This window comes from Peromyscus eremicus, chromosome 12 (genome assembly GCF_949786415.1).
Source record: "Peromyscus eremicus chromosome 12, PerEre_H2_v1, whole genome shotgun sequence".
Lineage (NCBI taxonomy): Eukaryota > Metazoa > Chordata > Mammalia > Rodentia > Cricetidae > Peromyscus > Peromyscus eremicus.
In genome coordinates this window covers 58,460,760-58,486,414 of record NC_081428.1, presented here as the reverse complement: position 1 = coordinate 58,486,414, position 25,655 = coordinate 58,460,760, and the positions used below count along the sequence as shown (strand labels likewise).

The following is a 25,655-nucleotide window of genomic DNA, read 5'->3' as shown; positions in this document are numbered from 1 at the left end:
GGCTCTCTGCCTCCTGCTTATGGATCAAAATATAAGTTTTCCTCTACCACTGCTACTACACCATGCCTGCCTGGCTACTGCCATGCTCCCTGCCACAGTGGGTCATGGATCTAACACTCTGAAACTGTAAGCCACCCAGTAAACTGTTTCTTCTATAAGTTGCCTTGGTAATGGTGTCCTTTCACAGCAATAGAAAACTAAGACCAAAGTTGGTACCAGAAGTAGGGCATTTCTGTGACAGACCATGCTGGTTTGGGAGGAATGTGGAAGACTTTGGGACTTTGGACTAGGAAAGTGGTGTCTTATCATGGCAATAGAAAAATAACTAAGACAGAACCTACATACATTTCATTTATGTAATATGTATGGTGAGTGGATGAATAAGGGAATCCCAGCCAGCTACGGTGTAGTGCACCTGTAATCCCATCACATGAGACAATGGATGAGGAACTCAAGGTCAGCCTTGGCCACATAGCATGTTTGAGGCCAGCCTGTACATAAACCCCGTCTCAAAGAAAAAATAAAAAGGAACCGGTGAGATTGCTGAGGGGGTAAAGTGCTTGCCATGTATGCCTGGCCACCTGAGTTTGCCCCCCCACCCCCCCAGAATCCATGGAAAGATGGAAAGAGAGACTTGATATCACAGAGTGTCCTCTGACCACCACACGTGAGCTGTGGCACAGGAATATCCACATGCATACTAATAATTTTAAATTTAATTTAAAATTAAAAACAAGTCCTGTGCTGAGTCTAGAGGTAAGAGGAGAAGAAGCAGGACATGGTCCAGGGATTAAAAGATGCTGATGTGAGGAATGTTGGAGAAAAAGCGATGATGAAGGTTACCTTGTGCCCAGTTATCTGGACTTTAAAAAATAATGATAAGAAGCCGGTCGGTGGTGGCATACACCTTTAATCTCAGCACTTGGGAAGAAGGGACAGGTAGATCTTTGTGAGCTCCAGGACAGCCAAGACTGTTACACAAAGAAACCCTGTCTTGAAAAACAAAACAAAACAAAAAATAGTAAGTTTTAAAGATGTTTAATGGTGGGTGTAATATGATCAGATTTAAGTTTAGAAAGATCACTGTGCCTGAAGGACATGGGATAAATTAGAGGGAGAAAGAGTGGGCCCCAGTTTCTTCTTTTATGAAATGCACAATAGTTGTGAAGATTAAAGATAATACTTGTAGCTAACCTAGCCTATAGTGTCTGGCAGGAATTAGATAGCTAAGAATGATATCCATTTTCTATTGCTAATAGCAAGTGTACTGGCTGGTTTTGTGTCAACTTGACACAAGCTGGAGTCATTAGAGAGGAAGGAGCCTCAGTTAAGGAACTACCTCCATGAGATTCAGCTTTGGGGCATTGTCTCAATTAGTGATCAATGGGGGAGGGTCCAGCCCATTTGTGGGTGGTGCCATCCCTGGACTGGTAGTCCTAGGATCTATAAGGAAGTAGGGTGAGCAAGCCATGGGGAGCAAGCCAGTAAGCAGCACTTATCCATTGCCTCTTCATCAGCTGCTGCCTCCAGGTTCCAGCCCTGCTTGAGTTCCTGTTCTGACATCCTCCAATGACGGACTATGATCTGCAAGTGTAATCCAAATAAACCCTTTCCTCTTCAACTTGTTTTTTGATCTTGGTGTTTTGTGGCAGCAATAGAAACCCTAACTAAGACAGCAGGTGCTCGGACTGAGTGTGTGGGTCAGTGGTAGAGTGTCTTGCTTATTCAAGCCCCTAGGTTCATTTCCCAGCACCACAAATAGAGAAGAAGAAAGTGTTGGCCTTGGTGACTGAGGTGAGGAAAGAAATTGGAGATGTCTGTTTTCCAGCCTGAAAAACAAGGTGTGAATTAGTGTGCAGAGTTTTGAGTACAGGGGGACCTATTTCAGCCCATTTAGACTTGACCCAGGCTCCTAAAGTACAGGAAACTCTACTGTCACCTGAAGTCAACCTGAGACAGTAACTCTGAGTTCATTGTCTGTAGGTGGATTTTTCTGCCCTGCCAGCCAGCTCCTAAATAACCACACAGAGACTTCTTATTAATTGTGACACCTTGGCCAGTAGCTTAGGCTTGTTTCTAACTAGCTCTTATAACTTAAATTAACCCATTTCTATTAATTCACTTTTTACCTCGTGGCTTTATTACCTTTACTCTGTACTGCCCATGCTGCTTTCCTGTTTCCTCCATGCCTGGCTGGCATCTCTGCCCTTCTTCCTCCCAGCATTCTCTCTGCCTTGAAAATCCTGCCAAGCTATTAGCCATTCAGCTTTTTATTAAACCCATCTGAGTGACACATCTTCACAGTATATAAAAAGATTATTCCACAGGAGTTGTCTCATGCCAATGAAGACTAAGGACACAAACTCTTCTCAGAGTGTGCAAAGTGGAAGCAAGCTTAATTAGGGAAAATTACAGAAAAGTGAGAAATTTAGAGAAAGTCCCAAGTGTGGGAGGAGTTTCCACGAAAGGAAAAGCTAGTGAACTCCTTTGTCTAGGGGTTTTTATAAGGACATGGCCATAAGTGGACGAAGACTGAGGTAACTCTTGGGATTGGCTAGTTCTCGGCCCATCATGGATTGAACCAGTGGAGAGCCTACACACTCAGTGCATGCCTCTGACCTAACCAGGGTGATGAGCGTGTGCTCTTCATGTACTGCGCACTCAGTTAGGGGTGCTTGAAACCCCCTCTGTTAGCTTTGATTCTGGCCTTGTTAGCGATGTACCTTGACTGCTAGCTGTTAGTTACTGGCCTTAACCACCTTCTAACATTGCAGCTGTCTCAATTACTGGTAATTATGTACTCTAAGCTCTTTGTTCTCATGCCTACCGAGAGGTAGCTGCATTTGTTCTGTTAGCTCCTTGTTTATGGGATGGTCTGGGGTCTCTGCTGAAATACGTAGGGGGACACCCTCACTTACAGTGAGAAGTGAGAATGTAAGAAAGGACAATAATGTCCCACATATGTTCCTCAAGGGCTTGGGAAGGAAGGGTTGCTGTCACTCTGCTTGGCCGTCTCACAGCCCGCTCCAGGACATCTTAGTTGTCTCCTCAGTCCGTCAGACCTTGCCGTGTTAACCCTTGATGTTTCATTTACCCCAAGCCTGTGTTCTCACAGCGACATATGTGAGCAACTTACGGTCTCATGGAGGTGGTGACCGAATGCAAGAGAGAAGGAGGACATTGTGTCTGTTGAGTCCAGAGAAAAGGCAGTATGAAAGTAGAAATGTTGAAGTGGTGAGGGGGGAAGTCACGGGTTCCAGGCTTCTCAGAGAAACAGCAAAGCACCACAGGAATGAGGATGTGGAGAAGGTTCTGGAGCGCTGAGAGGAAAGCTTGGAATGGTTGCTTGAAGGTTGGGGGTAGTTAGAGTGCAAGTAACCGGGTGGGTGGCCCGGTGCCGGGGAAGTGAGCCTGAAACTGGAATTGATCCTTGTTTGAAACTTTTTCTGGTTATGCTTAACGGAGCATCATTCAAAGGGTTTGTACATTTGACCACTTTAAGCACTTCTCTGCGGGGAATCGCGCAACAGAGTAGCTTTGTGGCGGCTTGTTTCAGTTAGTGTTATTCTTTCATTTTCCTTCAGGCTACATAACACACTCCATAGCTGGCGTCAGGGTGGCTCCCACCACTTAGCTGTTCCTGGAGTGCTGCTTTCCATGGGTGCAAATGTCTCATTGAGATCTTACTATTGACTCTCTGTAATTAAAAAAAAGACAAAGCAAAATAACCAGTTTACTTTCAGTTGTAGAAAATCTACTTAGAAGCATCTGGAGTCAGATCAAAATATTTTTGTTGGGATTTTGAAGATACTATGAAGCATTTGAAAAGAGCGTTAGTATTTGAGATTCCATTCTTCCGAGTGTGAGCCTGATTTAAAGTGCAGATTTGCTTGTCCTTGTTTTAAGTTTAAAACCAGTATTATTTTTAAATTTGTAAGTTTTATTTTCTGAGCCGATTTTTTGGGAGTGTGTGTGTGTGTGTGTGTGTGTGTGTGAGAGAGAGAGAGAGAGATGATGCACATGTATATATACATATGCTTGTTCACATTTGTGTGGGTGTGAGAGTGCATGTGTGTACGTAGGGGTCTGGGGATGCTTCCCGAGTCTTCCTCCCTGGATCTCTCAACCTTACGGATTGAGGCAGGGTCTCCTGTTGGACCCGGAGCTTGTTGTTTGAGCTAGTCTGGTCGGCCTGCTCTGAGGATTCCTTGTCTCTGCTGTCCTGTGCCGGGATGCATTATGTGGCCTCTGGGGATCTGAACCCTGGTTCTCACACTTGCCTGGCTAGCACTTGACCTGCTGAGCCATCTCCCTAGCCTCTTATGAGCCAATTTTTGAGAAGGCAGCCAAGTTTCTGGCTCAGCTGGGCAAGAGTTATAAGTGCAGTGTTGGAAGGATCTAAAAGGCCTGTGTCATGTATTCAGCCCAAGCTGGGCAATGCCATGATTAAGTCGTAACTGCCTCACCCTTAAAATGTGGTCTTTCTTCAGTAGCAAAAGGCCACCTTGTGTGGTGATGATCTAACAAATAAAGCTTGCCTGATGATCAGAGGGCAAAGCCAGCCACTAGTTAGCCATAGAGGCCAGGCAGTGGTGGCACACACCTGTAATCTCAGCACTTGGGATCCCATGCCTTTGCTCACAGTACTTGGGCGGTGGGGACAGGAAGTGATGATATAGCTAGGCTGAGAAAGGAATATAAGGCGGGAGGAGACAGGAGCTCAGCTCTTTCAGGCTGAGGAGTTGGCGAGGTAAGAGGTGGCTGTGGCTTGCTCTGACCTTTCAGCATTTACCCTGATATCTGGCTCAGGGTTTTTACTAAGACCAGTTAGGATTCCTGCTACATTCCTTGAGTCCTTGAAATTTCCAGGATCTATGCCTATTGCTATTCTGTTTTTGTTTTTCGAGACAAGGTCTCACTATGTATCCCTGGCTGGCCTGGAGCTCTGTTATGTAGACCAGGCTGGATTCGAATTCACAGAGATCTGTCTGCTTCTGCCTCCTGAGCTCTGGGATTAAAGGCGTGCTCCACTATGCCTGGCCAGCTACTGGTCATTTTACTCAACATTATGTTAAGCTTTTTAGGAGAACTTTCATAGTTTTTATTGACATTTCAAAGTAATGCCTACAAAATGAGAAAGTATCTTTGTCTAAGTTTCCTCCTCTCTCTTTACTTCTAATCCAGCATTTTGTCCTCTTCTTTTTTAGACAGGGTCTCACTGTGTAGCCCAAGCCTTAGAGACTCCCGTCATCCTGTCTTAGCCTCCCGATGCTGGGATCACAGGCACATGTCTGTCAGTCAGTCATTCTGTTAGACGTGAGTCTATCCAGTTTTTAGACCTGGCCCGGATGATAACTGCTTTTTGTCCTAATAGCTACCGTTCTAATGGTGTGAAATTTCACACATGTATGTAATAGTTGGCAGATTGGAGAGATCCCCACACATGTCTATATTTCAGAGATCTCCCCATGCCAGGGTTTTGTCATTGTGGTTTTTTTTAATCCTGTTGTGTTACTCTGGGGGTTTCTATATTGTAACTTTTATGACACCTTCTGCACATTTTTTATTATTTATTTTTCCATTTATATTTTCTAATGTGAGAGACATTTTTATTTCAGGATCTTTGTTAAATTCTATCAGTATTTGGAGAGTCTTCTGAAAATCTGGTAAATGTCCTTTAGTCTCATCTTATTCTAAATTTTTAGATGCAAGTCCAAGTCAGATATTAATTACGAAAGCCAGATAACTAGGAAATTCAGAGAAACTGGTTTTCAAATTATCTTATGCTTTGTATAGTTTTTTTTATTATTGTTACTGAAAAGGGCAGTTCATTCTTTTATGATGTTTCAACTATCCCCAAAGAATTATAGTAATCAGACCGCAACAAATAGACTGCATGTACTGGCTTTTTCTCTCTTCTTTGTTGTTGTTGTTTTATTGACTCTGCAGTGTTTGAAGGGAGAGTAGGTAGTTGTACAACATCTGGATCAGTGATGTTTCTTCCCAGCAGTTTCTAAACCATCTCGTTAGAAATCCCTGCTTGCAAGTTTGGACCTAAATACACTCATCCTTCAAAGACGGTTGCGGTTACTTCAGAATCTTTACAGCTCTTTGCACATATCCCTGGCGTGTAATGACTGGGTATATCCCTAGGCTATTTAATTAATAGGATATAGCCTTACATCCTTCTTTAAAGGAAATCATGAGACTTAAACTTGCTAATTTAATGGCTCAGTTCATTGTTGATTAAACTATCAGAAGCCAAATTAGTTTTATCTCACAACCAACTGATTGTTATTTCACTCTGGGCCTGAAATTCTGTAATATGCGCTACTTTTCTATTATGGAAACATCTGATTACTTTTTTTTTAACACACATTTAATAGCACTTTTTATTTACTTGGCAAATGTTTGTTTTGTATGCCCGTCACTAGGCCAGCTGCTTTCTCAGCAAACTTTGGTTTGGGTGCTCATCCATTAAATAGGCTCTGGGGTATCTGGGATTTTTAGATCGTAACAATAAAGGCATTTAAAAAAAATCTAACATGTAAAGAAAAATAGTTTCTTTGAGGCTGTTTTGTCAAAACAGTCTTTGTGTGTTAATAATGTCTGACTATGTATTTGTAGAAGGGGAACCAGGTGTACCATCCATGTGTGAGAACTGTTTGTGAGGGTGCATTCAAAGCTGTGTATTTTGTTGGCTCTGGTTTGAGTTAAAGGGAGTAAGTCAGTCTCTACATTGGAATGTTGGGGAATATTATTTTAAGGTGTGTTACTTTTGTTTATGTTGCATTTGTTTAACTGTGTGAAGCTGTGTTACTTTGCCTGTCTAAAACACCTGGTGGTCTAATAAAGAGCTGAACAGCTAATAGCGAGGCAGGAGAAAGGATAAGCAGGGCTGGCAGGCAGAGAGGATAAAGAGAAAGGGAAATCTGGGAAGAGAGGATCAAAAAAAAAAAAATGTAGCCAGAGGAAGAGGATGACTCCAGGGGCTAGCCACCCAGCTGCACAGCAGGCCATGGAATAAGAGAAGTGAGAGAACGGGAAAAGCCCAGAGGCAAAAGGTAGATGGAATAATTTAAAGTTAAGTAAAGCTGGCTAGAAACAAGCCAAGCTACAGCCGAACATTCATAATTAAGAATAAGCCTCCGTGAGTGATTTATTTGGGAGCTGGGTGGCGGGCCCCCCAAAAGAGCAAAAACAAACAGCAACACTGGAAGCACCAATGCATCTGATTGCCTTTGCCCTTTAAAGTTCTAGAAGGGAAATGTTCACAGGTTGAATGTTTTACCACATTAGAACTGAGAAATGCTACGGTGAGTCAGACCAGCCATGATTTATCTTGTCTAAGCCACAAAGCATTATAAGGGGAGAGTAAGGCTGTCCCTGAAAGTGTCCTTGCCTGAGACAGCAAGGTGTTCCTCAGTTTGAACTATTCATAGCAATGATGTCTTGACTATGAAGGTTTATTTTCATACAAAAACAATTGGGAGGTTGTAGTGGGTAGCTGTTCCAGCTTTGACCTTGAAACACTGCCCCTAGAGTGACGGCAGGTAACTGCCACACCCACCTGTGACCTGCCCCTGGGGCGTGGCTGAGAGGGAGCCCCTTAAGACTCGAGATGTGCACCTGCTTGCCCCTTCTGGATACTTCATGGTCCTGGAAGCTGGATGGGAGACCAAACCAGAGTTGTCCGCTGGGTGGTACCTCATCTCTCCCGGATCCTGTAACCAACCCCTATTGGCTGTAAGTTACCCCAGAAATAAACCTCTCTTGATTACCAGATAAATTACGTGGAATTGCCTCGTTAATTACAGTTATAGGGGGTAGAAGTTTGCTGGTGCTGGTGAAGGGGCACAGAGGTGAACCTCTTGCATTCTTTGGCAAGTTTTGCCATTTCCTTTTGTTTCTCACGCTGGTTAAATCTGTTTCCAGGCAAAAATAGGTGCCGGAGAGGAGGGAGGATAAGGGCTAAAATGCTGACTCAGGAACTTGCATACCTATGCATACATCTATAAATATGAACACACGTGTACATTCACACACACACACATACACACACACACATATAAATCTTTGTCCACTCCTCTCTGCAAAGGAGCCTAAGAGAGAATTTTTTTAGCCATTGTTCCTCATGCAGAATTCTGTTAATAAGGAGGAAGAGGGAGTGGAGATATAGCTCAGTGGTGGAGTGCTTACCTAGGTCCACGGGGACCTGGGTTCAATACCTAGTTCTGAAGAGGAAAATTAAAGCTTCAGGAAGAAGAGAATGGGTATTAGGTAGGCAGACGGCTAGTAGTCTCTACTGCAGATGTAACATGACCTCCATTTTTCTTCAGACATTCCTGTCTGCCCAAATATGCATGTGTTATTACCTGTGAACTGATCTTGAGATTTCCTAGACCTGTATCTTTTCAGATCATACTCTATGCTGTCTAGTGTTTTGTCAGCCTGACACAAGCTAGGGTCATCAGGAAAGAGGGAGCCGCAGTTGAGAAAATGCCTCCATCAGATTGGCAGGTAGGTCATGCTCCACAGTTTGTGTTCTCTGGAAGCAGGCTTGTGTAGTGTGAAGAACATTAGGCTTGCAAATCAGACCTGATTAGTTATTTGTCATTGGCTAGTTCATTTGACATCTGAGTTTCTATTTTATCCTTTGATGATGGAAATATCTTCTCCATTTCATAGGCTTCTTAGAGGAGCAGATGGACACTGTAAATACATGATATTATGATGATGGTGTTCAAAATCGTATTCCTTATCTTCCCAACCAAACAAGTGGCTGCGTATGACTTCTCTGTGTGGCAGGTCACTAGTCTGGAAGCCCCAGGCTGCCTCTGGCTGCATCTTCCTCCCACCCGGTCTCCGGTTGCCATGGTCTTTGATATTGTTAGTATTTCTCCAGCTGTACCGTCACTTCCTTCCTCACTGACACCCTTGTTGTTTAGACATCACATTTCTCACGTGACTTTTGTAATAACTGAGAGTCAGTTCAGCCCCCACTCTCCCTAACCACCTCACATCTTTACACTTTTCCACATAGCTCTTATTTTTATTTTTACTATATATAAAATATGCCATGTGGTTGCTGTGTTATAATTTAGTAAGTATTTGGGGAACATTAAGTATCCACACTTTTAGCTGCTATAGTGTGGTATTAATTTGTGTGTATTTGTATGCTATACATAATATATATAATATGTATGCATAATATGAAGCTTATGATTATTTTGTTGAGTAATTTCTATTCTATGAGTTATTTGAGTTATTGAAATAGTGGATGGTTCTTTGAGACTTTGGCTTCATTGTCCCAATTATTTCCCAAAGCATAGTTCTAATTTATGTGTATAAGCATAGAGTATAGATATATTGTTTTTTATTGTTGTTGTTTGAAAAGGTCTCACTATGCAGTCTTGGCTGGCCTGGAACTCATAGAGATCTACCTGCAACTGCCTCATGAGTACTTAGATCTTCCTTTTTTTAAATGTTGAACACTGATCCCAGGGTCTACCTCATGCTCAGCAAGCCGTCTATCCCTGATACGCAACCCAATTCAGTTATGTCTTTGTATATTGTGGGGGATGAAAACATGCCACTTTGGCATATTGATTGTTTTGTGTTAAAGGCATTTGGAAAACAGCAGGTACAAGAAAGGACCTTGCTTTCTTTTCTCTTCCTAAACCAGGAAGTAAGACTCCATTGGGAAGGTATCTTCCTGTACTGAGGGAAAGGAAGGGAAAAGGAAGTCATTCCACAACCAGAGATGGCAGTCAGCACTATAGGCGGGGCAAGGAGGAGAATAAAGCTGGGAAGTGGAAGGCTGAGTCAGAGAGACACTGCCAGCCGCCATGATGACAAACAGCATGGGAAGATACCGGTAAGCCACGAGCCATGTGGCAAGGTATAGATTAATGGAAATGGATTAATTTAAGCTGTAAGAACAGTTAGCAAGTAGCCTGCCACGGCCATACAGTTTGTAACCAATGTAAGTCTCTGTGTTTACTTGGTCGGGTTTGAGCAGCTGTGGGACTGGCAGGTGAGAGAGATTAGTCCTGACTGTGGACCAGGCAGGAAAACTCCAGCTACAAATGGCGTCCAACGTGGTGGCAAGAGTTTCCACCTAAAAACTGAGAAAAAAGATTCTAAAACGGAGCTAAAAACAGTTCCTAATTGTCTCTCTCAAATGAGCGGCAGCTGCTGGTTTGAGCTACTTGTGGGTTCCTAGCTTGAGTGCTTGACCTGCAGTATGGCAGGAATGAGGCCTCTGCAAGTGGCACATTAAGCTGCATGGTGGATTTAGACTTTGCTGGTACAAAACAAAAAAAAAAAAAAAAAAGAAGTTTCTGGACTACACGCTGCTTGGATAAAAGCATAGACCCATGATAGCTCCCAGAGCTGGTGGTAAACGTAGCCATGTTGGGAAGATGAGGTGGGCGGAGCCAGCAGCCACAGCTGCTGCAGTTTAAAGTGATAGATTCACAATAAGACAGATTCAGATGTAATAGTTTACAATGTGTGTAAAAATGTACGTAGGCTTGGAAGAGAGAGAAAAAGGAATATATACAGTTGTATAAAGAAATACATAGTTTTTAAAAATAAAGTCTTTAAAGAGACAGTAAAGGTAATATAAAAAATAAGCCACGTAAAGATGAATATTACACAGAGAATCTGGATTGTGTTGTCTTTGGGATTTTTAACTGCAGAAAAACATTTGATTGTAAAGGAAGTTGAGTTAAACCAATATGCATATTTTAAAGATACCTTGACCTCAAAATTTAGATATAAGGATATGTTGCTTTGGAAAAGAGTCTCTTTTGTTTCCACAGAAAGCCAGAGGCTATGGATTTGTTCAAGATTAAGATACATCAGGTTTGACCAGCCCAGACCCCCTGAAGGTCTCCAATGAAACCATGGCCCAGATGATCCAACATCCAGAATGGTTTGAAGGCATCTGGCTCAGACGATACAGCCTCATGGACTATTCCATAATTCTAAAATTTTCGTTGTTTCCCCATAAGATACAGCGCCCCCTTCCAGCAGGAAGTAGTAAGAGAAGCTACGTCCAAATTCCCAAATTATATGTAATTTTACTTTGTTAAGGTTAAAACCTTCCTTTTTGAAAAAAAAAAGGGGGAAGTGCTGTGGGATGTATGGCAAATGTGTTGCTAATTAATCAATAAAACACTGATTGGCCGTTGGCTAGGCAGGAAGTATAGGCGGGGCAAGGAGGAGAATAAAGCTGGGAAGTGGAAGGCTGAGTCAGAGAGACACTGCCAGCCGCCATGATGACAAACAGCATGGGAAGATACCGGTAAGCCACGAGCCATGTGGCAAGGTATAGATTAATGGAAATGGATTAATTTAAGCTATAAGAACAGTTAGCAAGAAGCCTGCCACGGCCATACAGTTTGTAACCAATGTAAGTCTCTGTGTTTACTTGGTCGGGTTTGAGCAGCTGTGGGACTGGCAGGTGAGAGAGATTAGTCCTGACTGTGGACCAGGCAGGAAAACTCCAGCTACACAGCACTGAGAAATCTGGATAAGCAGACTTGTTAAGTCATATTATCTTCTGGTCACTTCTCTTCAGTGACTGCCCTAGCCCAGACTCCTTGGTCTCGTCATGTTCTCACAACTTACTTCTCTGACTGGCCTGCTGTTTAAGGATCATGCTCGAAGTCCGTCTGTGGACCTTCATCTTTCCGATGCAGGCTCCTAGGCACATGTGATACATACTAAATAAAATCTGTAGACCTTTCTCATGTTAACCTGTCCTATGTCATTTCCAACCAGAGATTCTTGGAGTGGAAGAGAAATTTCACCTTCCCTATAGCAGCCTAACTAAACTTTAAAAATATATTATTCTTGTTATTATTATTGGTGGTGGTGTGTGTGGTGTATGCATGGGTGGGTTTGTGTATATACATAAATGTGCGGAGACCAAAAGAGGACATACCTTGCTCACTCTCTCTCTGCCTTGTTCCTTCAAGACAAGCAGGTGGGACAGCTCCTGGATCTGGACGTAGGGTACCACACACATGTGCTCACGGCATACCTAGCCTTTCCATGGGTGCTGGGACCGGAGCTCAGGTCCTCGTGCTAACGCAGCAACCACTCTTAACCACTGGAGCTCAGGTCCTCGTGCTAACGCAGCAACCACTCTTAACCACTGAACCATCTCTTTAGCACTTCAAAAATATGGTTTTTAAAAAATATGACTCGCCGGGCGGTGGTGGCACATGCCTTTAATCCCAGCACTCGGGAGGCAGAGCCAGGCAGATCTCTGTGAGTTCAAGGCCAGCCTGGTCTACAGAGTGAGTTCCAGGACAGCCACCAAAACTACACAGAGAAACCCTGTCTTGAAAAAACAAAAAAACGAAAACAAACCAAAAAAAAAAATGTGACTCGCCGGGCGGTGGTGGCACATGCCTTTAATCCCAGCACTCGAGAGACAGAGGCAGGAAGATTTCTGTGAGTTCAAGCCCAGCCTGGTCTACAGAGATAGTTCCAGGGCAGCTAGGGTTGTTACACAGAGAAACCTTGTATCAGGGGAAAGAAAAAAAAAAAGTGATTCATCCATGTTCATATACAGGGAATCCAGGCACTCTGATTTGATACGTTGCAGTCAGATAACCTTGTACTGAACATTGACAGATCAGTATGAATTAAGACCTTTTGTCACAAGCAGCTGCCTGTGGGCCCTCTTGCTCTATCAGAGAAAATCATAAACAGGCAAGGCGCTGCTGCTCCCTTACTCTTGGCAGCCTGGACTCCAGAGGCCTGTGAGCTGGGCTTTTGAGTACAGAGGCTTGTAGATCTAGGCTCTGAAGTCCTTGCTCAGACCTTACTGGTCTGCACTTCCAAAGCCAGAGATTCATGGCTCTAGACCTTGAGAGCTGGGGGCTTAGAGCTCTAGCCTTGTAGCCCGAGGTAGGCTCTAAGTGTCCAATGGCTCAACATTGGACAGTCTTAACAGCTCTAGGCTTTGGACATCTGCTCTCTCAGCCCATAACTCAGGGCAGCTCCTGAGAACACTTCAGCCTCCTTTAAGCTGCTGGATGAGCTGAGGGCTTATGGCATTGGGAGGCTGCAGGACTTACAACCTGACACTCTCTAGTTACCATACTAGCGCTTACCTAGAGCTAAACTCGGTGCTCCATCTGTTCATAGTATTATCTGCTCATGTCACTGGGCACCAAAAGACCATTTAGAAGAGGCTTTTATTGAGACCTAGTGTTGCATCTCAAAAGGAGCAGTCAGTATACCGGAGGGACACTTCCCAGACTTAACCTAACACGACTGAAAGCAGCCTGTTTCTAGAGCCACAATTGGGGAGCGACTGACTTCTGCACAGCTTCTAGGTCCACCAATCACAAGTCATACATATGCACTACGGATTGAGTTTTTAGAAAGAAAAAAGACCCACACCTGTTAAAGATTGTACAAGATGGGGCTGGGGAGATGGCTCGGTGGATAAAGGGCTTTCCTGTGCAGGCATGAAAACTGGAATGAAGATCTTCAGAGCCTGCGTAAAAACAGGGTAGGAATGACAGCTACCTGTAATCCCAGCACTCAGGGTAGAGGCAAGAAGTCCCCAGCGCAAGCTGCTGGCCTGATTAGCAGATGGGTGAGCCGTGGGTACCATAGAGAGGCCCTGTCTCTATAAATGAAGTAGAGAGATACCAATAAAGACACCCAACATTAACCTCAAGCCTCCACGTGCTCATGCACATTTGCACCTGTGCACCACACATGCATGCATGCACACCACACATACATGCATGCATGCACACTATACACATACACATATACACACCAAAAGAAAATAGATTCTACATAAAGTGACTGAAGTTATGGAGAATTAAAATGTTGCAGACCAGAACCAAAATGCCTTAGGCCATTTTAGTCCCTTGAAAAACACTCATTACCTATTCCATGTCTGAACTAATATTCCTGTGCTTGTCAAAACCTTTACAATGTATTCTTAGCATACCGCTAACTTCCACCAGCCCCAAAGCTAAGAATACTGTTAGCTAGTATATAAAACATATAGCAGATTTGCCTTGCTTTGCTGTACCCTGCCTACCTGTGATTCCCACTGTTGTATTTGGGTGATGCCTTGATGTATGACTTTGTTCTATAACTAATAAAATGTCATATAACTATTTCTATAGTGGAACATGATGTTTGGGGCAGCCAGGTATGGTGCCTCACATCTGCAATCCAAGTATTTGGAAGGCCGAGGCAGGGGATCTTCATGAGTTCTTGGCCAGCCTGAGCAACGTTGTGAAATCCAGGCCAACCTGGACTGCAGTGTAAGGCCCCGTCTCAAAAAAACCAAAACAAGAATTCAGACTTTTGAGGCCAAATATTACCTAAGTGTGGTGCAGTTGCATGGAAAGACTTGCCAGAGCAGAAACAGCATTAGCCATTCTCTCCTCATGCCATGGGAAATAACTCCATAGTTATCTGCCCATTGTTACCTAATGCCCTATTCTTCTTTTCCTAGGTGAGCGTGTCAAACCTTTCACGCCAGAGAAAGCGAAAGAAATTATAATGTCTCTCCAGCAGCCTGCCATCTTCTGTAACATGGTGTTTGATTGGCCAGCACAGCACTGGACTGCGAAACACCTTTCCGAGGTCCTGCAAGCCAAGCAGATGCGATTCAGAATGGGCCTGAGAAGCACGGGTACAGGTAGTGAGCGGTCACCATGGCAGCCCCCTCCGTAGCACCCCCCACTCTCAGCTGTGCTCACCCCATCCCTAGGCAGTCTTTCTGTCTAACCTCAACTCCTCCTTGACCACTCACTGTACAGACAGGAAACTGTTACAAGAAAACGTGGGAAAATAGTTTGACCTCATACAGGTTTCTCCTCCTGTTCAAACATTTGGGTTTAAACACCCACACAAAATGCAAATCTGTTTATTCATGTCTTCCTCATGTTGCTAGACATTATTGTGGCTGATTGAGCAGGATAGACAATAAATATGTTAATGGACTCCTTGTGCCCCATTCCACTGAAAAATAGCAACACTATAATAATATAGAATTACAGTGTAATAATGCAGTAATATCCAAGAATACAGTATCATAGTCCCTTCCTCTTGTGATTACTCTGGAACACATTCCTACATGTATGGCTTCAGGCTATTTATAGCACTTAGTCATGGTTATAATTTTATCTTTTACTTTTTAGTCTTCTTGACCTTTATTGTCCCATATAAGCATAAAATGTATGTAAAGCTGTTTGTAGCCGGGCGGTGGTGGCGCACGCCTTTAATCCCAGCACTCGGGAGGCAGAGCCAGGCGGATCTCTGTGAGTTCGAGGCCAGCCTGGGCTACCAAGTGAGTCCCAGGAAAGGCGCAAAGCTACAGAGAAACCCTGTCTCGGAAAACCAAAAAAAAAAAAAAAAAAAAAAAGCTGTTTGTTCTCTGTGTCTATATGCAAGCGAGGCAATACTGAACTATGCCTCTGCTTCCACCTTGAAAGTGAAAAACAAGCCGGGCGGTGGTGGCTCGTGTCTTTAATCCTCAAACCTGGGAGGTAGAGGCAGGCAGATCTCTGTGAGTTTGAGGCCAGCCTATGTTAACTGGCTAGTCTTCAGCTCCTCCCACGGTCATCCTGTATAGGTGGGGCTATCCGCACCACACCGAGGTCGTCCTGTATAGCCTGGGCTGTCCGCACCGAGGTCGTCCTGTATAGCCTGGGCTGTCCGCACCGAGGTCGTCCTGTATAGCCTGGGCTGTCCGCACCGAGGTCGTCCTGTATAGCCTGGGCTGTCCGCACCGAGGTCGTCCTGTATAGCCTGGGCTGTCCGCACCGAGGTCGTCCTGTATAGCCTGGGCTGTCCGCACCGAGGTCGTCCTGTATAGCCTGGGCTGTCCGCACCGAGGTCGTCCTGTATAGCCTGGGCTGTCCGCACATGCTGCACTGCGCTGTTTTTATCTTATTTTTCTTGTTTTGCCTTCCTTAGTATTCACAGACCATTGTGCTTGTTGCCTTTTTGTCCAGAACACTTTGAAACTTTTGACATTTTTGCCCTGTTGTCAGATAAAGTGATTATCATTATCTCTCAAGCGTCGTTATTTTAAAGGACAGAAATGATATGTTTCTAATCTTAAGGTGTCCCTAGCTGTGGTCTGGTCTTTACCTTGCATTTCAGTGTGCATTGCAGAGAAGTAGTTCTTAAAGACCCTACTCATAGCCTAAGAGGAGCCGAAACATTCCCTGGTCTCCCTTCCAGCAGCTCCTGGCTCCTTTCTCCCTCTTTGACCTTATAGAATATGTCCTGCAATTTGCTTCTGGTGTCTAGAGCCATTTTGGACTCCGAGACAGACACAAGAGAATTACTGTAGTTTGGCATCTCATTCTAACCACAGACTTGGTTGTTTAGTTATTTTTAAATGAAATGCTAGACCGGTGCAATAACTTAAAATCAGATTACATGTTTTCCTTTTGATGTTGTGAAACAAATCTGCCATTCACTGAAGTGTCTGTTGAAATACAAAGTGTGGTATTTTCCCGTCCTGCTTAGACTCCGGCCACCACACTGCTGCTGGTCGCTAGCGTTCATTCGCTGAGCACGATTTACCTGAATTCTCTGCCTTAATCTGCTTACCTCCTCCCTAGGATGCCAGGACTGTTACTGCACACGAACCATGGTAATTTGACGTTTTCAAGTTAATCCTTAAGTCTAAAAGGAGTTTTTTAAAAACTTCTCTGCAGTTGTGAGAAACCACTGAGTTTTTAGAAAAGGTAGCTTAGGCTTTTCTTTTTTAACCACGGAAATAAAATTTTCACAGCATAAAGTGTAGCTTTTAGCTTTTCTAAAGTATCTAATCAAATGGTGGTTAACATTTTCACAGGCTTATAGCCCACTGTCTAACTCAGAATGTTTTCATTATCCCGGCATGAAGGCCAGGGCTTTTTAAGCAGTCAGCCCCAGCAACAACGCCCACTTCCGTCTGTCTAAGTCTGCCCATTCAGGGTGTCATAACAGGCATGAAAGAGGTGGCCTCTGTGTTAGCTTTCTTTCATAACCTGTTTTCAGGGCTCATCCCTATAGGAATATAAATTGATCATCTCTAATCTGAAATGCTTCAGAGTCTGAATTTTTAAGCACCAGCACAATACCACAGGAACATTCCATACCTGATCTCACAAGGCAAAATGTATAACCATTAGCCTAAAGTTATATAATAATACCACCTTTAGCCTATGTATCTAAGGAAGACATGAAGTAGAAATGAATTTCATAGTAGCCTTGGGTTCAATCCACAAAATAGCTCATTCTGTATGTGCAAATATTCCAAAATCCAGAAAAATAAGAAATAAAAAACAGCCGGGCGGTGGTGGCGCATGCCTTTAATCCCAGCACTTGGGAGGCAGAGCCAGGCGGATCTCTGTGAGTTCGAGGCCGGCCTGGGCTACCAAGTGAGTTCCAGGAAAGGCACAAAGCTACACAGAGAAACCCTGTCTCGAAAAACCAAAAAAAAAAAAAAAAAAAAAAAAAAGAAATAAAAAACAAACCACTTCTGATCTCAGGCGTTTCAGACAAGGGGTACTCAACTGGTATGTATCAGTATTTCACTTATCTTTATTATCTGGTCTATACAGTAAGTTCAAAACTAGCCAGATCTACATTGTGAGACCCTGTCTCAAGAAAAAAAAAAAGATAAATTCATATGCACAACACATTTAGAATATGCTTATAGAGTTAATATTCAACAAATATCACTTAAAATGGAAATAATTTAAAATGAAAGTATGGCTTCTGTGTAAAATGTAACTGGAAAAAGTAGAAAGGCCACAGAAATGTAAAGATACCTTATTTTGTTGTTTGTTTTTGTTTTTTGTTTGTTTATTTTTTGAGACAGGGTCTGCCTATGTAGCTCAGGCTATCTTGGAGCTCATTTTGTAGACCAAGCTGGCCTTGAGCTCACAGAGATCCATCTGTGTCTGCCTCCGGAGTGCTGGGATTAGAGGTGTGTACCACCATGCCCAGCAAATGTGTGGCACAGGCTGGCCTTGAACTCATGATCCTCCTCATGCCTTCACCTCCTTCAGCAAATCCTACAGATGTGCGCCTATATTTTTTAAAATAAACTTTTATTTATTTTATGTGTATGGGTGTTTTGTTTTCATGTGTGTTTGTGTACCACATATGTACCTGATGCCCCTGGAGGCCAGAGGAGAACATCAGATCCCCAGGAACTGGAGTTACAGACAGTTGTGAGCTGCCATGTGGGTGCTGGGAATCATACCCAGGTCCTCTGGAAGAGCAGCCAGTGCTCTAACCACCGGGCCATCTCTCCATCTTGACCTGTTCGTATTTTAACAGATTGTATTTAAAAATTAAGATTGTATTGATTTTCACAGGCTTTTTTCTCTCCATATATTCAGAAGAACAACTCATGACATTGAATGAGACTTTTAAATGGCCCCCTAATATCCCATTATATGGCAATATCATAATTTATTTAAGGTTTTTCTTATTTGTTCTGTTTAGATTGATTACAGGCTATGTGAAAGAAACCAGACACAGGAAGCAACTCTTCTGTGCCTTTTACCTCCCTCCCCCAAAAGGGTTGGAGATGTAGCTAGATACTTTCCTATCATGTGTTAGGTTAGGCCCTAGATACAGTCAGTAGTGAACAGGGGGAAATGAGCTGCTTTAAATTGCTTGCAAGCTTTGAATGTATAGACGTGCCAAGTGTCTGATTTTCCCCCAGGATGGATTCCTAGGAGAGGTCACTGGGTGCAAGAGTGTGTGGGTTATCAGCAGCAGCAGCCCTCACTGTCTGAGGAGCTCCTGTACCAGGAGCTGAGTCACTCTGGGGTCTTGTGACTTGCATGTTAACTATCCAGCTGCCACCTGCTGCTCTCTCTCCATGGCGCCCTCTAGAGGGCATGGCCCTTCAGTGTCACTCCCAGAATTTCAGTTGCTTTATTCCTGTCCTCACTTCCCAGGCTGTTCCTCACACTAGCAGGAGACAGTTTATGGGAAAAAAGAAAAAAGAATAGCTGAGCATGGTGACGCATGCCTTTAATCCCAGTGCTCAGGAGGCAGGGGCAGGCGGATCTGAGTTCAAAGCCAGCCTGGTCTACAGAGTGAGTTCCAGGACAGGGCTACATAGTGAGACTCTCAATAATAATGATAATAATAGTAATAGTAATAGTAATAATAATAATAATAATAATAATAATAATAATAATAATAATAGCTACATAAATAACAAGTCTAATGTTATATAGACTTCAAACCCTTTGCTGACTCCTCACTCTGGGGCTAGAGACAGATGTGTGGTGTGGTCCTGGAGGCCCAGCTTCATCTCTCTCCTGAGCTCAGGTGTCTTCTCAGTCTGTCTCAGGGATTGGCTTCTTCTACCTCCGGCCCTTTGCATCTCTCTCCGGGCCCGGGCCTTTGTAGCTCCTTTCCCAGCTCCTCTTCCTTGGCTTTCCATAGCTAATTCTTCTTCCTCGAAAGTTAAATTTCCTCCTTCCACCCTCCCCCATCAGACACGGCTATCAAATTATCACTGAACACTCTGTTTCATTTTTTCCTAAAGACATCTGGAATGGTTATAAACACGTTGTTGGTTGCACAGGTAATTGAAATCTCCTCCCCCTAAGGTCTTTCTTTCTGCCATAAGGGAAGGGCCTTACCTCATCCTGGTTCAGCATCTGTTAGACTTCCTGTGTTTGTGGAGTGACTGGATGAAAGGTTTTTGACACAGAGGCAGTAGAACTACGGAGAAATGGCTTCCTTGTCTGTGCCCTTCAAAACCAAACGAATTTCTCTTAAAAGATCTGGGCGGTGAAAGGGTGGGATCTCATTACTGTAATTAGCATTTTTGCTGGTGATGTTCATATTTATTAGTAATCCCTGCTTTTTCCTCATAATTGTCCTTTGCTGTTTCTGTTAGAGCTTCAGGGGTTTGCTTCTGTTTTATTTACTTTTTAAAGACAATTCTTTATCTTATGGCTGTTTTCCCATTTATTGCTTGCATTTGTTTTTGCTACACATGTGCTTTTTTATAATCAAATCAGCTAGTGCTCTACTAACATTTATTTTCATTTGTTTCATTTTAGAAATTTCTTCTCTTAAAATAGACTACTCTAGTCCTTTCCTCTAACAGCTTAATGATGGTGTTTGCTACAGTTTTTCCAAATAACGAAGTTGAGAAATTTAGTTCTAGCATCACTTACAAGATAATCATTTTTAAATGTGCTGGCTTTGGCAACGTTCTTTAGCATGTTGCTGTATGTTCTTGTGTTTTCTAGCATCGGTTTCGAGGCCACATCTTAAGCTGTCAGCTTTGGGGCTAGTAAAACATTTGAAAACACTCTTTTAGCACGATACACATTTTAGTATTTAAAAGTACATCGCAGACAACCTAATTACTCACTTCTTGTTTGTTTGTTTGTTTGTTTGTTTGGTTTTGGTTTTGGTTTTGAGATGCTGTCTCACCCTGTAGCTCACTGTATAGTCCAGGCTAGTCTTAAACTTTAGGTAATCCTCCTGCCTCAGCCGTCACAGGGATTACAGGCCTACATCATCATGCCAGATGTATTTATATTTTTAACTGACATAAATTGTATATATTTTATGTAGCATATGATATTTCTGCATATATATATCAGAATCAGAATACTGATTATTTCTTCATAATTGAAGAATATATTCAAAATCCTTTTATCTCGTTCTTTTGAAATACATGGTACATTGTTTTCCTGCTGTGTGCTAAGACACCAGAACGTCTCCTGTGTAACTGCAGCTTAATTCCCATGCCCTCCTTTCCCTGTCTACCCTTCCTCCCTGCTCTCCCCAGCTTCTGTAACCACTAGTCTACTCTGATCTTCCATTATTCTTCTTTTCCTCGATATCTTTGAATTTTATTCATCCAAATGGACTTTATAGTTACATAGAATGTTCACTTTAAAGAAACCTTTCTGGGGCTGGAGAGATGGCTCAGCCGTTAAAGGCTAGGCTCACAACCAAAAAATATAAGAAACCTTTATGATGTGAGACAGAGGCAAATAAATTTCTGTGAGTTCAAGGCTGCCTGGTTACATAGTGAATTCCAGGATAGCCAGGGCCACATAGAGAGAGCCTGTCTCAAAAGACAAACACACACACACACACACACACACACACACACACACACACACACACAAAGGCCAGGCGGTGGTGGCATATACCTTTAATCCCAGTACTCAGGAGGCCGAGGCAAGAGGATCTCTGTGAGTTTGAGGCCAGCCTGGTCTGCAGAGGGAGTTCCAGGACAGCTAGGGCTGTACATACAGACACACACACACACACACACACACACACACACACACACACACCCGTCTTGGAAAAAAACAAACAAAAAATACAAAACTGAAAGAAAGAAAATAAACCCATCTGGGGTGTATATATGTCTGTTTGTCTGTCTGTCTGTCTGTGTGGTGCCTGTACATGAGTATGCTTCTACATGAGCATATGCACATGTGGAGACCAGAGCAGGGTGTTGGGACTCTGCCTCACTGCCTGGGTGCAGGGTCTTTCACTGAACGGAACTGGAAGTTCACTGTGAGGCAAGCTCTCAGGATCCACCTGTCCCTGCTTCCCAGTGCTAGGGGTACAGGCATGCGGAGCTCTGCGGCCTTTGTATGGTTTGGGAGATTTGAACTCAGATCCCTGTGCTTTCAGGGTAAGCACCATTACCCACTGAATGATCCTAATGCTTTCCCTTGCTGAGGGTTTTTGGTTTTTTTTTTTTTTTTTTGGTTTTTCGAGACAGAGTCTCTCTGTGTCGTTTTGGTGCCTGTCCTGGATCTCGCTCTGTAGACCAAGCTGGCCTCGAACTCACAGAGATCCACCTGGCTCTGCCTCCCTAGTGCTGGGGTTAAAGGCGTGTGCCACCACTGCCCAGCCCTTGTTGAGATTTTTAATGAAAATTCATTAAGCTCTAAAAATTAATTTTTGGAAAGAAGTTTACATTGTCGTAAAATTGTATCCTTCTACACAAAAAAACATTATCTTTACCTACCAAGTCTGTCAGCAAAAAGGTTTATAGTTATCATTATTTACAGCAAGTGTAAAGAAAATTTTTTTGCCCAATATGTATATAATAGGAAAGTTGAGACAGGGTCTCTACATGGCCTCAATATGGTGTGTTTTTTGGTTTGGGGGGGTTTTTGGGGGGAGGTGGTACATAGATAAAAGCTATTTATTTCTCTGTTGATTTTTGTATCCACTACTTTTTGGTGTAGGTAGGTATTTGTTTTTTCCTGTAGGTCTTACAGAAAGACGGGCACATAATTTTATAATTATATTTTTTGTTTCTTTTGTATATCTCTCTTAGGTCTTGTTTAGAATTTTTTCTGGGATGCTTGCAACAGTAGTATTAGTAACTAGCTTTTAAAAGTAATTGGCATTATTTTTTATCTTCAACTAATACACAGAAACCATAAAAGTTTTACATGTTAATGGAGTACTGTGTTCAATTTATGTAGATATTGCTAATGTTTTAGTTAGGTGAGCATATTTATCACTCTGAATGTCTGTTAGTTCTTTGTGGTGAAATTTTTCAGAATCCTTTCTCCTAGCTCTTTGAAATGTTTAATACATTATGATTATCTACAGTTATAGCACATTTTTTAAAATTTTTTCTTTCAAAGCCAGGCATAATAGCACACGCCTTTGCTCCCAGACCTTGGGAAGCAGAGGTAGCCTGATCTCTGAGTTTGAGGCCAGCCTGGCCTACACAATAAGACTCAGTCTCAAAAAACAAAAACACAATGCCTTCCTGAGTTTATTTTAGGACACAGATAGTGAATAGCATGTAGGTCTTTCAACCCATTTTTAACCAAATTCTTCTGTCAAGATTGAGTGCTCACTGGCTGCACTGTACTTCAGGCAGCAACAGTTATCAACCATTTAGAAAAGTGCCAAACAGCAGTAAGTGGGAAAGGAGTGGAGCGGCCGGAAGTCCCGTGCAGAGACCCTGTCACTCATTCTGTCTAGTTGGTAAAGTGAGGAAATTCTGAAATGGAAAAAGAGTTGCTTGCCTGCTGGGCAAATATATATATATAAAACCCTTTGTTTTAGATTTCAAGGCAAGCTCACTTTGTATTTGGCTGTGACATCTTGGACTGGGGCAGCTGCTTCTTGCCTAATACTTAGCAGTAAGTGGTTGGAGGTGGAGCTGCCCGGACTGCTTCAACGTTAAATAAAAGAACAGAGTGATAAAATTAAAAGGAGCAATCCCCCTGCAGAAAGCAAACCAAGGAAAGCAGGCGTGCTACCAGAGGGGACTGTCACCATGAAATCAGAACACCACTTTGTGCTGCCGCTCCTCAGCCGGAGTGGAAAGATTCTACTTTGAAATCATTCTGTAAATGGAAAGATCTGTCATTCCCATTCATTCTGTTCATTTTAATTTTCCCCTGGCAGTAACAATTCTCAAACATAGTTTTTATGTTTTTTAGATTTTCATTTTTAATGTGCAGAATTTGCTGTGACAGGAAATGAAGCAAGGCCCACTTTTGAAGACCACCATGCAGATGTGCTGGTGGTAAAGGCCGTCACTGAAATGTCCTGTCCTCCCACCCCAGGGCCAGGTTGCTCAGCTAAGGACTTCAGCACTCTGTCAGTCAATTGGGTTGATTCTATGCAGGGAAACTCATGCATTTTCCTGTAGGGATTAGAAAAGGCTCCGGTTCTCGGGATCACGAAAACTGTCTTGCTACATACATTTCTGTCAGAATGAATTCCGTTCACTCTTGGTTTTATGGTGAATTCATGAGGATGCCAATGTTGTTAAGAGCTTGTACATATCAGTGGTTTGCTGCTTGCCGGGCACTGCTCCTCAATGCTTCTCAAAAGTTGTCAAAATTGAAATGTTTACTAAGTGTATAGATTTTTGTCTTTTAGATCAACGTGGCCCACTTAAGTTTTCCCACTTCACAAAGTCAAGTTGGCGAGTCGATGAGGTAGATGGGTTAGATGACATCATCCTGCTTCTGCCCCACCTCTGTGGTTTGGTAGTTCCAAGAAAAGGAAGGGATAGAGATGGTTGGATAACCCTAATGGGGGAGGAAGGAGGGAAAGACAGAAGCTGTTGAAAGAAGAGCTTGAGTATCCCTCTGTTGACTCCTGTAATTTGGAAAAGGTTCCAGGTCAACACTGGACTGAATAAGAAGGACTAATAATAGTGCTTGACATTTACTGAGCATGTGCTGTGTGTCAGGCTCTAGGCTGTTACCCCCCCCCCCCATCCTGAAAGGGTTTCATGCTTTGCAAAGGGGCTCATAATTAGATTTGTTAAATATTCATTTCCCTGTGTTCATTTAAAACACTGCAACTTGCAGACGCTTTCCTTCCTTAGTGTACCTTGACTCCTTGGCATCAGATTCATAAGAGAACAAGCCAGTAGGCACAGATCATAGACTTCCCCTGATCGTAGACATCCCCTCAGAGGTCCTCTGGTCTCTGTCAGCTGTGAAGCTTTTCCTTCCGAAGTGTCTGTGGCACAGTGTTCTGTCTGCATCTAATTACATGGGTCTGCACGTCCTGTCTACTTAAAGCTTCATCTTTGTCTGGAGTGGGTTTTGCTTTTAGTTTTTTGAGATTGGATGTATTGTTACTCTCACCCAATAGAGCTTAAGGGAACAGAACTTGATTTGGGCTCCTGGTTTAAAGGGATACAGTGTGGCTGGGCGTGGTGATGCATGGCTTTAACCTATCTCGGTGCTTAGGAGGCAGAGCGGGAGGATCCCTGTGGGTTCCAGGATAGCCTGGTCTACATAGTGCCTTCCCAGACAGCCATGCAGAGAGACCCTGTTTCAAAAAAAGCAGGGGGAGGGGTAGAGTGCATTATGGTGGGAGAAGCATGGCAGCTGGATTGGCTTAGTTCTTGGTAGTAGGTGCTTGCCACGTGGCTGGTTATTTATCAGTGGGTCATGAAGCAGACAGCTTAGACTGGAACTGGGCTGGGCTGTGTGATCTTCTAGCCTTGTCCTGTTAGTCCTACATCTGCTACTAGACCCATGTCCAAGAGGTTTCACAGTTGTCATAGTTGGGTGAATCTTGGCACTCCTCAGACCTTGTTCTCTTACTTTCCATTCACTCTAGCTCTCCACGCCATTCGTGTCAGAGGGAGTCTCCTTTCCTAGGTTAAACACCCCTGGACGCACTTTCACAGCATGCCTAGAGATGTGTCTTGTAGGTGACCTAAATTCAGTCAGGTTGACAGGGAGGATGAGCCATCACAGTCGGCAGCCACTGGAGAACACACTCGTGAGCCAGTGAGACTGAGGAAGGAAGGTGTGAGCATTATTAGGAGTGGACACAGATCCCCAGAGTGGAGAACTGGAGCATACTATAACAAAGGTGATCGATCTTTAGTCCTTCCTCCTCCCTCCTTCTCACACCATTGCCCCCCTTCCTGTCTCTTCCTTTTCTTTCCCCTTTCTCCCTGCCCCCCTCTTTTCACTGTGTAGCCCAAACCCAAGATCCTCCTACCTCAACCTTCATGCTGGGCAGGGACTGTAGGTCTGGCTTGGAGGATAGTCGTTAATCTTAAAAACAAAACCATTCTTTTTATTTTATTGTGAGTGATTGATGTAAATTGTTATATGAACAAGTACAAAATTCATTTTTAAATATTG

General features: G+C 43.3%; 1 protein-coding gene across 3 annotated transcripts in view; it reads left to right on the top strand.

Moving 5' to 3' along the window:
• Hspbap1 (HSPB1 associated protein 1) overlaps window positions 1–25,655 on the top strand; it is a 52,543-nt gene that overhangs the window by 2,602 nt on the left and 24,286 nt on the right. For 2 of the 3 annotated variants that reach the window (XM_059277003.1, XM_059277002.1), the window contains exon 2: window positions 14,507–14,692. The exons of the other annotated variant lie outside the window; for it this stretch is intronic. In XM_059277003.1, the coding sequence (XP_059132986.1) occupies window positions 14,507–14,692 (186 nt within the window). The remainder of the gene's footprint in view (window positions 1–14,506; window positions 14,693–25,655) is intronic. 3 annotated transcript variants of the gene reach the window in all.